The sequence below is a fragment of the Borostomias antarcticus genome (assembly GCF_949987555.1).
Source record: "Borostomias antarcticus genome assembly, chromosome: 6".
NCBI classification, from domain to species: Eukaryota; Metazoa; Chordata; class Actinopteri; order Stomiiformes; family Stomiidae; genus Borostomias; species Borostomias antarcticus.
Window position 1 is genome coordinate 31,977,935 of NC_140239.1, and position 12,500 is coordinate 31,990,434.

Below are 12,500 nucleotides of genomic sequence, written 5' to 3' on the forward strand. Positions count from 1 at the left end.
CGGCGTGCGTCAGAGCTCTTTGTGTGTGTTATCTGCAGGGCCCAGCTGGAGAACGAGAAGAAGAAAAGAGAGACCATGGAGAGAGAGAAGGAGCAGATGGAGAGAGAGAAGCAGGAGCTCATGATGAGGCTCCTCCAGTTCGAGGAGAAGACCAAGAAGGCCGAGAAAGGTAGGAGGACGAGGTCACCGGGCGCTCGTCCATCACCAGGGAGAGCCTGCAGCAGGCGGCGCGTGTGTGTGTGTGGGTGTGTGGGTGTGTGTGCGTGTGTGTGAGAAGAGAGAGAGCTTGCGTGAGCGCACGTGAAGATGTGTATCGCGTCTGTGGTGTCTGATCTTTTGTTTAAGCATTTTTTTGCTGAATACAGGAAGCATCCTTAAATCTAATGTTCCTGTGAGAACAGGTCCTGTTGGGGAACAGGCTGCTCTGGATACAACGTGTAGGATGTGTGATTTGGATACAGCGTGTAGGATGTGTGATTTGGATACAGCGTGTAGGATGTGTGATTTGGATACAGCGTGTAGGATGTGTGATTTGGATACAGCGTGTAGGATGTGTGATTTGGATACAGCGTGTAGGATGTGTGATTTGGATACAGCGTGTAGGATGTGTGATTTGGATACAGCGTGTAGGATGTGTGATTTGGGACCGTGATCTGATATCTTGCTCTTTTAGATTTTCTCTAACCAGCAGTAGGTTATCAGGATGATAAGACATACTGACTCAAGTTTCCACGGTGACCTTTGTGTGTTTGTGTGTCTCTGTCTATAAATAGATTATTTGAACATTTCATCTAACCTCATAGGTGCCCTGCGTGTTAGCCATGTTTTAGCCCTAGTAACAACTTGGACTAGTGCTATTTCTCAGTGTTGGATGTTGGACGTATCCTAAAGTCCTGTCTTCATCAGCGTGTTGAGATTCCCTGGCCCAGTTCTGCTATGCAGCGTGTTATTTAGGTTGGTTCTGTGTGGGTTTCTTGTAGGTTGTGGTTGGTTGGGATGTGGGCAGCAGTGGGCATCGTCATGTTGTTGGTGTGTAACTGGCTACTGTAGCGCTCGCTATCTTTTGCGTGACCTGTGTGGGGTTATTTCTCGTGTTTTATCTGTGTGCCAGACGAACCCGAACCCTCATATCTAGGGTATGTATCTGCTGCCAGCATCCACACTTTCTTCAGAAGCCATTTGCATGTTGAGAGTTTTATTCCTGGATGTGATCGTAGTTTTACCTGCTGGACCTTTCTCACTGTCTTTCCTGATCCCCGTGTTTTCCCTTCACACCTGCTGGAACTGTGTGTGTGTGTGTGTGTGTGTGTGTGTGTGTGTGTGTCTGTGTGTCTGTGTGTCTGTGTGTCTGTGTGTCTGTGTGTGTGTGTGTTTATATCCTGGTTATATCTATATCTCCCGACCTGCAGGAGCAGATGCAGTGGGCCTGTGTGTGTGTGTGTGTGTGTGTGTGTGTGTGTGTGTGTGTCTGTGTGTCTGTGTGTCTGTGTGTCTGTGAGTGTGTGTGTTTATATCCTGGTTATATCTATATCTCCCGACCTGCAGGAGCAGATGCAGTGGGCGTGTGTGTGTGTGTGTGTGTATGTGTGTGTGTGTGTGTGTGTGTGTGTGTGTGTGTATCTTGGTTATATATATCTCTACCCTCTCTCAGACCTGCAGGAGCAGATGCAGCGGGCGGTGCAGCTGGAGCATGAGCGTCGTCGGGCGGAGGAGGAGGCGGCGCGCCTGGAGGCCGAGCGCCAGAACGCCCTGCTGGCCAAGGAGGAGCTGGCCCGCCATGCCGAAGACCAGCTGAAGGGCCAGGAGCAGCTGGTCAGAACCCGCACGCCACCGCCACCTAGCACGCCACCGCCTCACCAGAACACACACACCACCACCTCACCAGAACACACACACCACCACCTCACCAGAACACACACACCCCCACCTCACCACACCTCACCAGAACACACACACCGCCTCCTAGCACGCCACCGCCTCACCAGAACACACACACCGCCACCTCACCACACCTCACCAGAACCCACACACCACCACCTCACCAGAACCCACACACCACCACCTCACCAGAACCCACACACCACCACCTCACCAGAACCCACACACCACCACCTCACCACACCTCACCAGAACACACACACCCCCACCTCACCAGAACCCACACACCACCGCCTCACCAGAACACACACACCACCGCCTCACCAGAACACACACACCGCCACCTCACCACACCTCACCAGAACACACACACCATCGCCTCACCAGAACACACACACCGCCACCTCACCACACCTCACCAGAACCCACACACCACCGCCACCTAGCACGCCACCGCCTCACCAGAACACACACACCGCCACCTCACCAGAACACACACACCACCACCTCACCAGAACACACACACCCCCACCTCACCACACCTCACCAGAACACACACACCACCACCAGACCAGAACACACACACCACCACCTCACCAGAACACACACACCCCCACCTCACCACACCTCACCAGAACACACACACCACCACCAGACCAGAACACACACACCACCACCCCACCAGAACACACACACCACCACCTCACCAGAACCCACACACCCCCACCTCACCAGAACCCACACACCCCCACCTCACCAGAACCCGCACGCCGCCGCCTCACCAGAACCCGCACACCGCCACCTAGCGCGCTGCGCGTAGGGCCGTTCGCCCCAGCAAACTGAAAGTGCTTCCTGCCCTAGACCAGCCCCCATCCTGCCCTAGACCCCCCCCATCCTGCCCTAGACCACCCCCCCACTAGGGCAGACTCACCCAGACATCCTGCCCTAGACCACCCCCCCACTAGGGCAGGCTCACCCAGACATCCTGCCCTAGACCACCCCCCCATTAGGGCAGACTCACCCAGACATCCTGCCCTAGACCAGCCCCATCCTGCCCTAGACCCCCCCCCATCCTGCCCTAGACCCCCCACACAGAACAGCGCTCCCCAGCTCGCCTGGCTGGTCCGGTCAGGCCTGTGTGAGGGGTGCTGTGACGGTCAGGCCTGTGTGAGGTCAGGCCTGTGTGAGGTCAGGCCTGTGTGAGGTCAGGCCTGTGTGAGGTCAGGCCTGTGTGAGGTCAGACCTGTGTGAGGTCAGGCCTGTGTGAGGTCAGGCCTGTGTGAGGGGTGCTGTGACCACGCCCAGCTACTCACAGGGAACCACTAAGCAGGAAGCCTGCTGAGGTCATGGCTTCACCCGGAGTGGTTGAGTAGACTTCATAATCGCACGGAAAGACACCACACACACACACACACACAGCAGACAACACACACACACACACACACAGCAGACAACACACACACACACACACACCAGACACACACACACACCAGACACACACACACAGCAGACAACACACACACACACACACACACAGCAGACAACACACACACACCAGACACACACACACAGCAGACAACACACACACACACAGGAGACAACACACACACACGCAGGCTGTAAGTGCTTAGCTTCTCTCTGGATCATGATGGGTTAGCTACTGTAATTTTCCCAGTACGTGTGAAACTCGAGCCTGGTGAAGAACAAGCACTGTGTGGTCACTGTGTGGTCACTGGGGTAATCACTTCTTCAGCAAGGGCCCGCTTTTCCAGCTGAGCACCTTTCATTTGAGACCTTTTATGGCCAAACAGCCCCCTGCTTTTGTTGTGTGTGTGTGTGTGTGTGTTTGTGTGTGTGTGTGCGGTATTTACAGCCCAGACATTACACACACACTGCCGCCGACAATGCTTATATTTACACTGTTGTGCTGCGCAGACAGAGAACAACTCATCTCCTTGGAGGATCTTCAGAGAGAGAAGCCTCCCTTTCTGTCTAAACCTAACTCTGACCCTCCCTGACCCTCCCTAACCCTCCCTCACCCTTCCTAACCCTCCCTGACCCTCCCTAACCTGCCCTCACCCTCCCTTACCCTCCCTCACCCTCCCTAACCCTCCCTTACCCTCCCTCTCTGTCTAACCCGAACTCTGACCCTCCCTAACCCTCCCTGCCCTGTCTAACCCTCCCTCTCTGTTTAACCCTGACCCTCATAATGAACCTTAACCCTCTCTCTCTCTCTCTCTCTCTCTCTCTCTCTCTCCCTCTCTCTCTCTCTCTCTCTCTCTCTCTCTCCCTCTCTCTCTCTCTCTCTCAGGCGGCTGAGTTAGCTGAACACACAGCTAAGATCGCTCTGCTGGAGGAGGCCAAGAAACGCAAGGAGGAGGAGGCTGACACATGGCAGCACAGGGTGGGTCACACACACACACACACACACACATAAACACAAACACACACTTTTTTATGAACTACTGGATGTAACAATCATTGATCTCTCTCTCTCTCTCTCTCTCTCCCTCTCCCTTTCTCTGTCTCTCTCTCCCCCTCTCTGTCTCTCTCCCTCTCCCTCTCTCTCTCTCTCTCTCTCTCTCTCCCTCTCTGTCTCTCTCCCTCTCCCTCTCTCTGTCTCTCTCTCCCTTTCTCTGTCCCTCTCTCCCCCTCTCTCTCTCTCCCTCTCTCTCCCTCTCTCTCCCTCTCTCTCTCTCTGTCTCTCTCTCTCTCTGTCTCTCTCTCTCCCCCTCTCTCTCTCTCTCTCTCTCTCTCTCCGTCCATCCCTGCGCCCCCCAGGCCCGAGAGGCCCAGGACGACCTGCTGAAGACCAAGGAGGAGCTGCACATGGTGATGACGGCCCCCCCCCCCGCCGCCCCCCCCTCCCATGTACATGCCCCTGGACAACAACAGCGACAGCGAGGAGAACACCAGCACGCACAGCGCCGACCTGCAGACCGAGGGCATCGACGACCACCGCAACGAGGAGGACCGCCTCACCGAGGCCGAGAAGAACGAGCGCGTGCAGAAGCAGCTGATGGTGAGACGCCCCACGTTGCCCGCCGCCGTGCGTTCAGTTAGCATTCAGCTAGCATTCAGTTAGCCTTCAGTTAGCCTTCAGCTAGCATTCAGCTAGCATTCAGTTAGCATTCAGCTAGCATTCAGCTGGCATTCAGCTAGCATTCAGCTAGCATTCAGCTAGCATTCAGTTAGCATTCAGCTGGCATTCAGCTGGCATTCAGCTGGCATTCAGCTAGCATTCAGTTAGCATTCAGTTAGCATTCAGCTAGCATTCAGTTAGCATTCAGTTAGCATTCAGTTAGCATTCAGTTAGCATTCCTTTAGCATTCAGTTAGCATTCAGTTAGCATTCAGTTAGCATTCCTTTAGCATTCAGCTAGCATTCAGCTAGCATTCAGTTAGCATTCAGTTAGCATTCAGTTAGCATTCAGTTAGCATTCAGTTAACATTCAGTTAGCATTCAGTTAGCTCGTCCACGCTGTTCCCTGAGCTGCTGGTCGGTACTTGGGAACGGCGCCGTAGCTGACGCTGTCACGCTGGCCCCTAAACTCACGCCTGTTCATTGCCCTGAACGGTCGCCTTCAGACCCGGCGCCAAACAGTCGGTTTGAAATCCTGTCAGTTGCTTGAGTCGGCCTGATTCAGGCAGGTGCAGCTCATCAGCTCCGTTGCGCCAGACGAGAACATTTCAACACTGAAACGCTTTTGTGTCCCTGGGATGGTCGTGTTGCTGACGCAGGTTTGAGGTGTGGTCTTACCAGCTGTGATCTGGTCTCACCAGCTCTGTGTGTTCTGGTCTTACCAGCTCTGTGTGTTCTGGTCTTCCCAGCTCTGGTCTTCCCAGCTCTGTGTGTTCTGGTCTCACCAGCTGTGTGTTGTCTCCCTCCCAGGCCCTGAGCTCGGAGCTGGCCCAGGCGCGTGACGACACTAAGAAGACGCAGAACGACCTCCTCCACTCGGAGAACGTGCGCGCCGGCCGAGACAAGTACAAGACGCTGCGTCAGATCCGGCAGGGAAACACCAAGCAGAGGATCGACGAGTTTGAGGCCTTATAAGAGCGCTGGTACCACGCCCCTCGCCACGCTACCCTTTCTGAACGGTCACGGCTACCCCCTCTCCTGACACACACACACACACACACACACACACACACACACACACACACACACACACTGTACATGCATGGATACAGTCACACACACACATCCATCCCCTCTGGAGCAGTATAAGGACAGCGATGACAGACTTTTACCAGGTACCCCTACGGAGAGTTGCTTCTGTAATAATGCTATCAGGTAGTATTTCTTTCTAAATTCGTTTAAGAAAAACTTACTAGTGCCAAAAACTCTTGTCTTATAGCGTAATGAATCCTTCTTTTTGTTTTGATTGTGTGTAATTTGATCAGATCAGACTAAATCATTGTTGTTTTTAACCAGAGGTGTGATGACTAGTGGGAATAGCTACGTTCTATTATGCCATGATGTGCACATAGAGATGAACTACAGCCAATCAGAGCCTAGCTTTTTGATGTTTATATTATTAGTAGTAAATGTTGGAGAAAAAAAGGGCAAGATGTATTTGTGACAGAGACCATTCAGAAAGGGCAGACCGTTTGAAACTTTACTCTCACGCGCAGAAAATGTATGTTATGTTTTTTGTTTTCCATTATATTTGAACACTTCCATTTATGTTTAATATTCAATCATGAATAGTTCATATTTATACTGTATATGGGTCATTAAAAAGGGTATTTCATCTCGGTTTGTATATTTTTGCTATTCTACTAATAATGAGAACATTGAATGTGTATCAAAGGTTCTATATTGACCAAAATAATGGTAGTTTTATGTTCCATAGTTACTTTAGATCACTAAATTAAAGAGATTTATTTGTAAATTATTACTTCTTTTTTTATTTTACTTATATTAAATATTCAGCTGCATGTCATTAAATTGGAGAAGGCGATCCCTTGGTACTTTAGATGAAGTCATGCAGTTAAGAGTACTAGAACTCTCCATTCATCTCCAGAGCGCCAAGCTGACACCAACACTTAAACCTTATTATGTTCATTTGTCTTTAATGTTCTGAGTCAGTCAGCCTGTTGAGTGAGCGATGAGGAAGTGCTGTTATGACCTCGGTATCATGTGAAGTGGCAGATGGTGGTTTTAAACCCAACGAGAGGCCTTTTGCTCTGGATAGGAGCAGCACATTGGGCTCAGTCCCTGTCCAACATGTCTTTACTGTCCAGTCTGTCCTCCGGATGTGGACCAGACTAGTTCCTGACACTAACCACCACACAGCTCTGGACCAGACTAGTTCCTGACACTAACCCCCACGCAGCTCTGGACCAGACTAGTTCCTGACACTAACAACCACGCAGCTCTGGACCAGACTAGTTCCTGACACTAACAACCACACAGCTCTGGACCAGACTAGTTCCTGACACTTACCCCCATGCAGCTCTGGACCAGACTAGTTCCTGACACTAACCCCCACGCAGCTCTGGACCAGACTAGTTCCTGACACTCTAACCCCCACGCAGCTCTGGACCAGATTAGTACCTGACACTAACCCCCATGCAGCTCTGGACCAGACTAGTTCCTGACACTTACCCCCATGCAGCTCTGGACCAGACTAGTTCCTGACACTAACCCCCACGCAGCTCTGGACCAGACTAGTTCCTGACACTAACCCCCATGCAGCTCTGGACCAGACTAGTTCCTGACACTAACCCCCATGCAGCTCTGGACCAGACTAGTTCCTGACACTAACCCCCACGCAGCTCTGGACCAGACTAGTTCCTGACACTAACCCCCACGCAGCTCTGGACCAGACTAGTTCCTGACACTAACCCCCACGCAGCTCTGGACCAGACTAGTTCCTGACACTAACCCCCACACAGCTCCACTGGTGCTCTGCTTTTCTTTTATTTAAACTGGATTTTATAATGAGGTGTTCAACATATTGGCAATAAAGATCTCCTATGATTACAACATTGTGTTTTTTGATTTTCCTTCAGTCATTTTGAAATGTAACTTCGTCAATTTCACTGTAATACGTTAAACAAGAAAGAAGGGTTTAATGAAAGACCATGGCGTTTCTCTTACATCAAGTACATAATTTCACATTTCTCCTACGGGTATAAATATACACAAAGTACAGCAATAGCTTTGTAATATCACTAAGCATGTGCAGTTACAGTCATTAAATGGAACATAAATAGACCATGGAAGGACTCTGAGTCAGTCAGTGCAAATGGTGACGTACTGTGAAGTGAGTCATGAGTTATAAAGGAGAGAGAGAGAGAGAGAGAGAGAGGGCTCGTCTGTTGACTGATGATGTCATGTTCTCCCGGTGTTGTCGTTGGCGTTGACGGGCAGACTGAAGTCATGCCACATGTTGGGTATCTGTAACACCAGCTGCCACAGCAACCCTGGAACACAGGGGGTTAACAGAGGGTGCCAGGTCAGTGAAATTATCCCCCTTCTCACAAGCATTGTTTTCTTTCCTCACAAGGCCTGTGTGAAACCAGATCCTGAGCGAGTCTTTCTCCCACGGCGGAGACAAGAGAGTCTTTACAGAGAGAGAGGAAGTGAGGTGTCCTGGGTAGCGAGTGAAACTACTTCCTCTGATGTGGTCGATCTACCGGCACGAAGGCTCAGTGTGGCTTAGCTCTTAGATTCATCCGTGTGAAAATGATTCTACCTCCACTGCTTATTTCATCTTTGTGGATTTTTGTCTCATTACCCAGAACCCTGATGTTGGTCGTAGATATGGTAGATGAGTTGGAAGGATGGCTTAAATGTAACTAAATATCTCTATCCTACTGTACCTTGCAAAACAAATGTAAAACTCTTTCATTGTCTGACGGTCAGCTTACCTGTCTGTACTTTGGCCCCGCCCAGGGGGCGGTCCGCTCGACCGAAGCAGGTGTGGTCCCAGAGGTCCATATGGAGGGTGCTGTCCAGGAGGTCAGAGGGCGTGACCCGGCTGAACACCAGCTGGTGAGACCACTCAGGGCTGGACTTCTTCTGGACAGGGGTCTTCTGGACCAGCTCTCTGGACCCGGGGAGGCTCAGGCTCCTGAAACACACACACACACACACGCACGCACACACACACACACACACACACACACACACACACACACACACAACTTACAAATCAACACACTCAACAAACAAATTGCACCATGCTTTCACACCCTACTGATATTAGCACACACAAAGATTCATAAACACAGACTTAGATAAACACAACACACCCAGAACAGACATGCTGTATCACACCCCAGAAACCCCCACACACAGTGACGTATTCACCCTTTCACACGTATTCACCCTTTCACACATATTCACCCTTTCACATGTATTCACCCTTTCACACGTATTCACCCTTTCACACGTATTCACCCTTTCACACGTATTCACCCTTTCACATGTATTCACCCTTTCACACGTATTCACCCTTTCACACGTATTCACCCTTTCACATGTATTCACCCTTTCACACGTATTCACCCTTTCACACATATTCACCCTTTCACACGTATTCACCCTTTCACATGTATTCACCCTTTCACACATATTCACCCTTTCACACGTATTCACCCTTTCACACATATTCACCCTTTCACATGTATTCACCCTTTCACACGTATTCACCCTTTCACACATATTCACCCTTTCACATGTATTCACCCTTTCACATGTATTCACCCTTTCACACGTATTCACCCTTTTACACATATTCACCCTTTCACATGTATTCACCCTTTCAAATGTATTCACCCTTTCACACGTATTCACCCTTTCACACGTATTCACCCTTTCACACGTATTCACCCTTTCACACGTATTCACCCTTTCACATGTATTCACCCTTTCACACGTATTCACCCTTTCACACATATTCACCCTTTCACATAGGTGTTCTGGCTGATGTTTGCTCTTGTGGGCTGGCCTCTGTCTCTGGACACGACAACAGTCAGTTGACCGTTTTCATGTGGTCCAATATGAACTTCTGTGAGAAACGAGAGAGAATGAGGTCAGTGCAATCCAAAATAAGCATTCTGCTGCCCCCTAGTGGTATTCTACAGGACTGTACAAAGAGGGCGGAGATCAACCTGCCTACCGTTTGTGTGGCCCATCCAGGATGTCTGGGACAAGGAGATGAACTTCATTCTGACCCGCAGTTCTCCAAGGTCCTTCCCTAGAGCTCCCCCTGCTGGACACTCAGGCTAATGGACAGAGAGAGAGAAAAATATGGAGTGAGCAAGTGTAAGCAAGAGGAGAGAGAGAGGGAGAGAGAGAGAGAGCAAGAGAGAGAGAGAGCAAGAGAGAGAGAGAGAGAGAGAGAGAGAGAAAGAGAGCAAGAGAGAGAGAGAGATATAGAGCAAGAGAGAGAGAGCAAGAGAGAGAGAGAGAGAGAGACAAATAGTTATAAAATGATGTTCAAAACCGCTAGGAGACCAGCAATGCAGCACTCTGTTTTTCATGGATTAGATTCTTGTGGTGAAATTAAAGGGCGTGGTCTCACCTTGGGACAGAGTGTGTACCAGGCGGAGCGCTGAGTGGCCTTGTCTTCAAATCTCCAGCCCTCCAGCGGGATCAGAACCTCTCCTAGGAACACCTTCCTCTTCAGAGTCCCCGCGTGCCACACAGACGCCTGCAGAGTCCGCTCCGCCAGCAGGTGGCGCTCTATCTGACACTGTAGGGGATTACACACAGCATACTGTTGAGCAGCTACATGACATGCTACAGTATGACACTGAATTCATATGTTCTGTTAGTTTTTCTGGCTCATTTTCTGTCCTGACCTCCAGAACTTCGTTATAGACTGGATCTGTTGAGTTTCTCTTGACTGTGGTCTTCAGTTTCCTGGTCTGGGACTTCTCAGGTAACAGGTACATCTTGACGTACCTGTGCACGCAGGTAACATAGTCCAGGGTGAAGACATGTCATTGAAAAGGGATACGGCTCTATTGTGATATTGGGTCATATCAGTTGTCTTTATTGTGATATTGGGTCATATCAGTTGTCCTAATTGTGATATTGGGTCATATCAGTTGTCTTTCTTACGGGTGACACTTCCTTCTCTTGATGTCCCCGAAGGAGAGGTTCCTGCAGGCGCTGACGGTCACCTCCAGACAGGAAGTGTTGCTGTTGAAGGCGATGGCGAGCTCCAACTCTCCGGTCACACAGACTTGTTCAAACAAGCAGCAGTCAGTGCTGGTGCTGCTGTTACTGCCCTGTGGAGATATCACAGATATCACAGGTATCACAGGAGATAGTCCATTGCACCATTTTTGTTTTCCTTGAGTTTCTCTCCAGGAACTGCAGGCAGAGATTTAACAGATTCTGTAGAATGTTCTGGCAACAGATACGATCTCGCTGTCACAATCAGCCACAGGATGCGGCAGGTTGCGAAAACAGGTTCTCTCTTTACTCGGTTTATCAGTCTTACTCACTCGTTTCCGGCCCAAGTAACCCAGGTCCAAGAAGTCCTCCGCCTCCTGGTCACTGTCCTTGTTCCTCTTGAAGAGGTTTGGCAGACTGGGTCCCTTGGACAGCTGTTGAACGAGAGGACACAGGACTTGAGACATTTTAAGATGTCCAATTTTCTGTTGCGGAACATAGATGGGGATTTGAGTCGGGTGAAAGCTCTTCAGTACCAGATACGCATGTAGTACCGGCTCTGTCGTACTAGAAGGTTCCATCTTCATCGTAGCATGACTGGTGCTGCAGTGTGTTTCGTTTGTTTGGGTCTTACGTTTGTGGTGTTGTTGATGTCTGTGTCAGACAGTGTCCTGTTGGTCAGTTTCCTGTCCACTGTGAGCAGGTCCTGGTCCCCTCGCACGTCGTTCTGAGACTTGGACACGTCTGCAGTCAGAGAAAAGGAGGGGGGGGTCATAGCGTTGCAGCACCTCTGACAAGCTTGGAAGCAACACTAGAGAGATTATCTGATCATGTTGCAGGAGGTGTGATTTCCTCAGCGATGATGCGTTTTGATTATGAACATGATCACGATCGTGGCTCAAAGGAAGTGAACAGCATTTAGTAGTTAACCTTTTGGAGCCATTTTGTCACCATAGTGTGGTCTCTCAAGGGTTGCATACTGTTCCAGAGGTCTCTGACCACTTAGTGAAGTCGTCACTCATTACATTTAGCACTCTGGTTTTGCCTGAATTTCTTCAGTACTACATCAATAGGACGAGTCACTTACTTTTGATGCGATTAGTGAATAAAACCATCATATCTTCCATGGACTTGGTAAAGGGTTTGGAGTTCTTCAGTCCCTAAAAATAACCGAGACATCAAGAGATCATTGGACATTGACATCGCTGGCTACTCTACTGTACGACCTAGAGCCAAGAGGAGTGTCTGTGTTGTGCTTTACCCCCAGTCTGTTGACGGACGGGTCACTGTAAAAGGGTGGAGGAGTTGGCGGCACAATCGATATGTGACTGGAAGACAAAACACAAGAATTTATGATATCTGTACGTATGTATGGAATGCCATGTCCATATAAATCTGCCGTTCCATTCTTGTCATCATGTATACGGGTCCAGAAACCAGAACCAGAGAACCCAGAAAATAAGTGACAAATGGTTACCTCAGCT

The 12,500-nt window shown here is 49.9% G+C and overlaps 2 protein-coding genes across 2 annotated transcripts in view; one reads left to right on the forward strand and one right to left on the reverse strand.

Annotated features, from left to right (window-relative positions):
- ezrb (ezrin b) overlaps window positions 1-7,842 on the forward strand; it is a 33,821-nt gene extending 25,979 nt beyond the window's left edge. The window contains 6 exon segments of the mRNA XM_084440167.1: window positions 39-169; window positions 1,652-1,812; window positions 4,190-4,282; window positions 4,660-4,724; window positions 4,726-4,900; window positions 5,770-7,842. Coding sequence (XP_084296293.1) covers window positions 39-169; window positions 1,652-1,812; window positions 4,190-4,282; window positions 4,660-4,724; window positions 4,726-4,900; window positions 5,770-5,934 — 790 coding nt within the window. The 3' untranslated portion in view covers window positions 5,935-7,842.
- A 378-nt stretch (window positions 7,843-8,220) lies between these two features.
- Window positions 8,221-12,500, reverse strand: part of sytl3 (synaptotagmin-like 3) — a gene marked incomplete at both ends in the record, with an annotated part of 7,477 nt that continues 3,197 nt past the window's right edge. The window contains 12 exons of the mRNA XM_084440169.1: window positions 8,221-8,312; window positions 8,760-8,962; window positions 9,796-9,901; window positions 10,013-10,118; window positions 10,418-10,588; window positions 10,698-10,800; window positions 10,960-11,129; window positions 11,349-11,450; window positions 11,651-11,760; window positions 12,104-12,176; window positions 12,278-12,344; window positions 12,494-12,500. The exon at window positions 12,494-12,500 is cut by the window's right edge and continues 42 nt beyond it. Coding sequence (XP_084296295.1) covers window positions 8,221-8,312; window positions 8,760-8,962; window positions 9,796-9,901; window positions 10,013-10,118; window positions 10,418-10,588; window positions 10,698-10,800; window positions 10,960-11,129; window positions 11,349-11,450; window positions 11,651-11,760; window positions 12,104-12,176; window positions 12,278-12,344; window positions 12,494-12,500 — 1,310 coding nt within the window. The remainder of the gene's footprint in view (window positions 8,313-8,759; window positions 8,963-9,795; window positions 9,902-10,012; window positions 10,119-10,417; window positions 10,589-10,697; window positions 10,801-10,959; window positions 11,130-11,348; window positions 11,451-11,650; window positions 11,761-12,103; window positions 12,177-12,277; window positions 12,345-12,493) is intronic.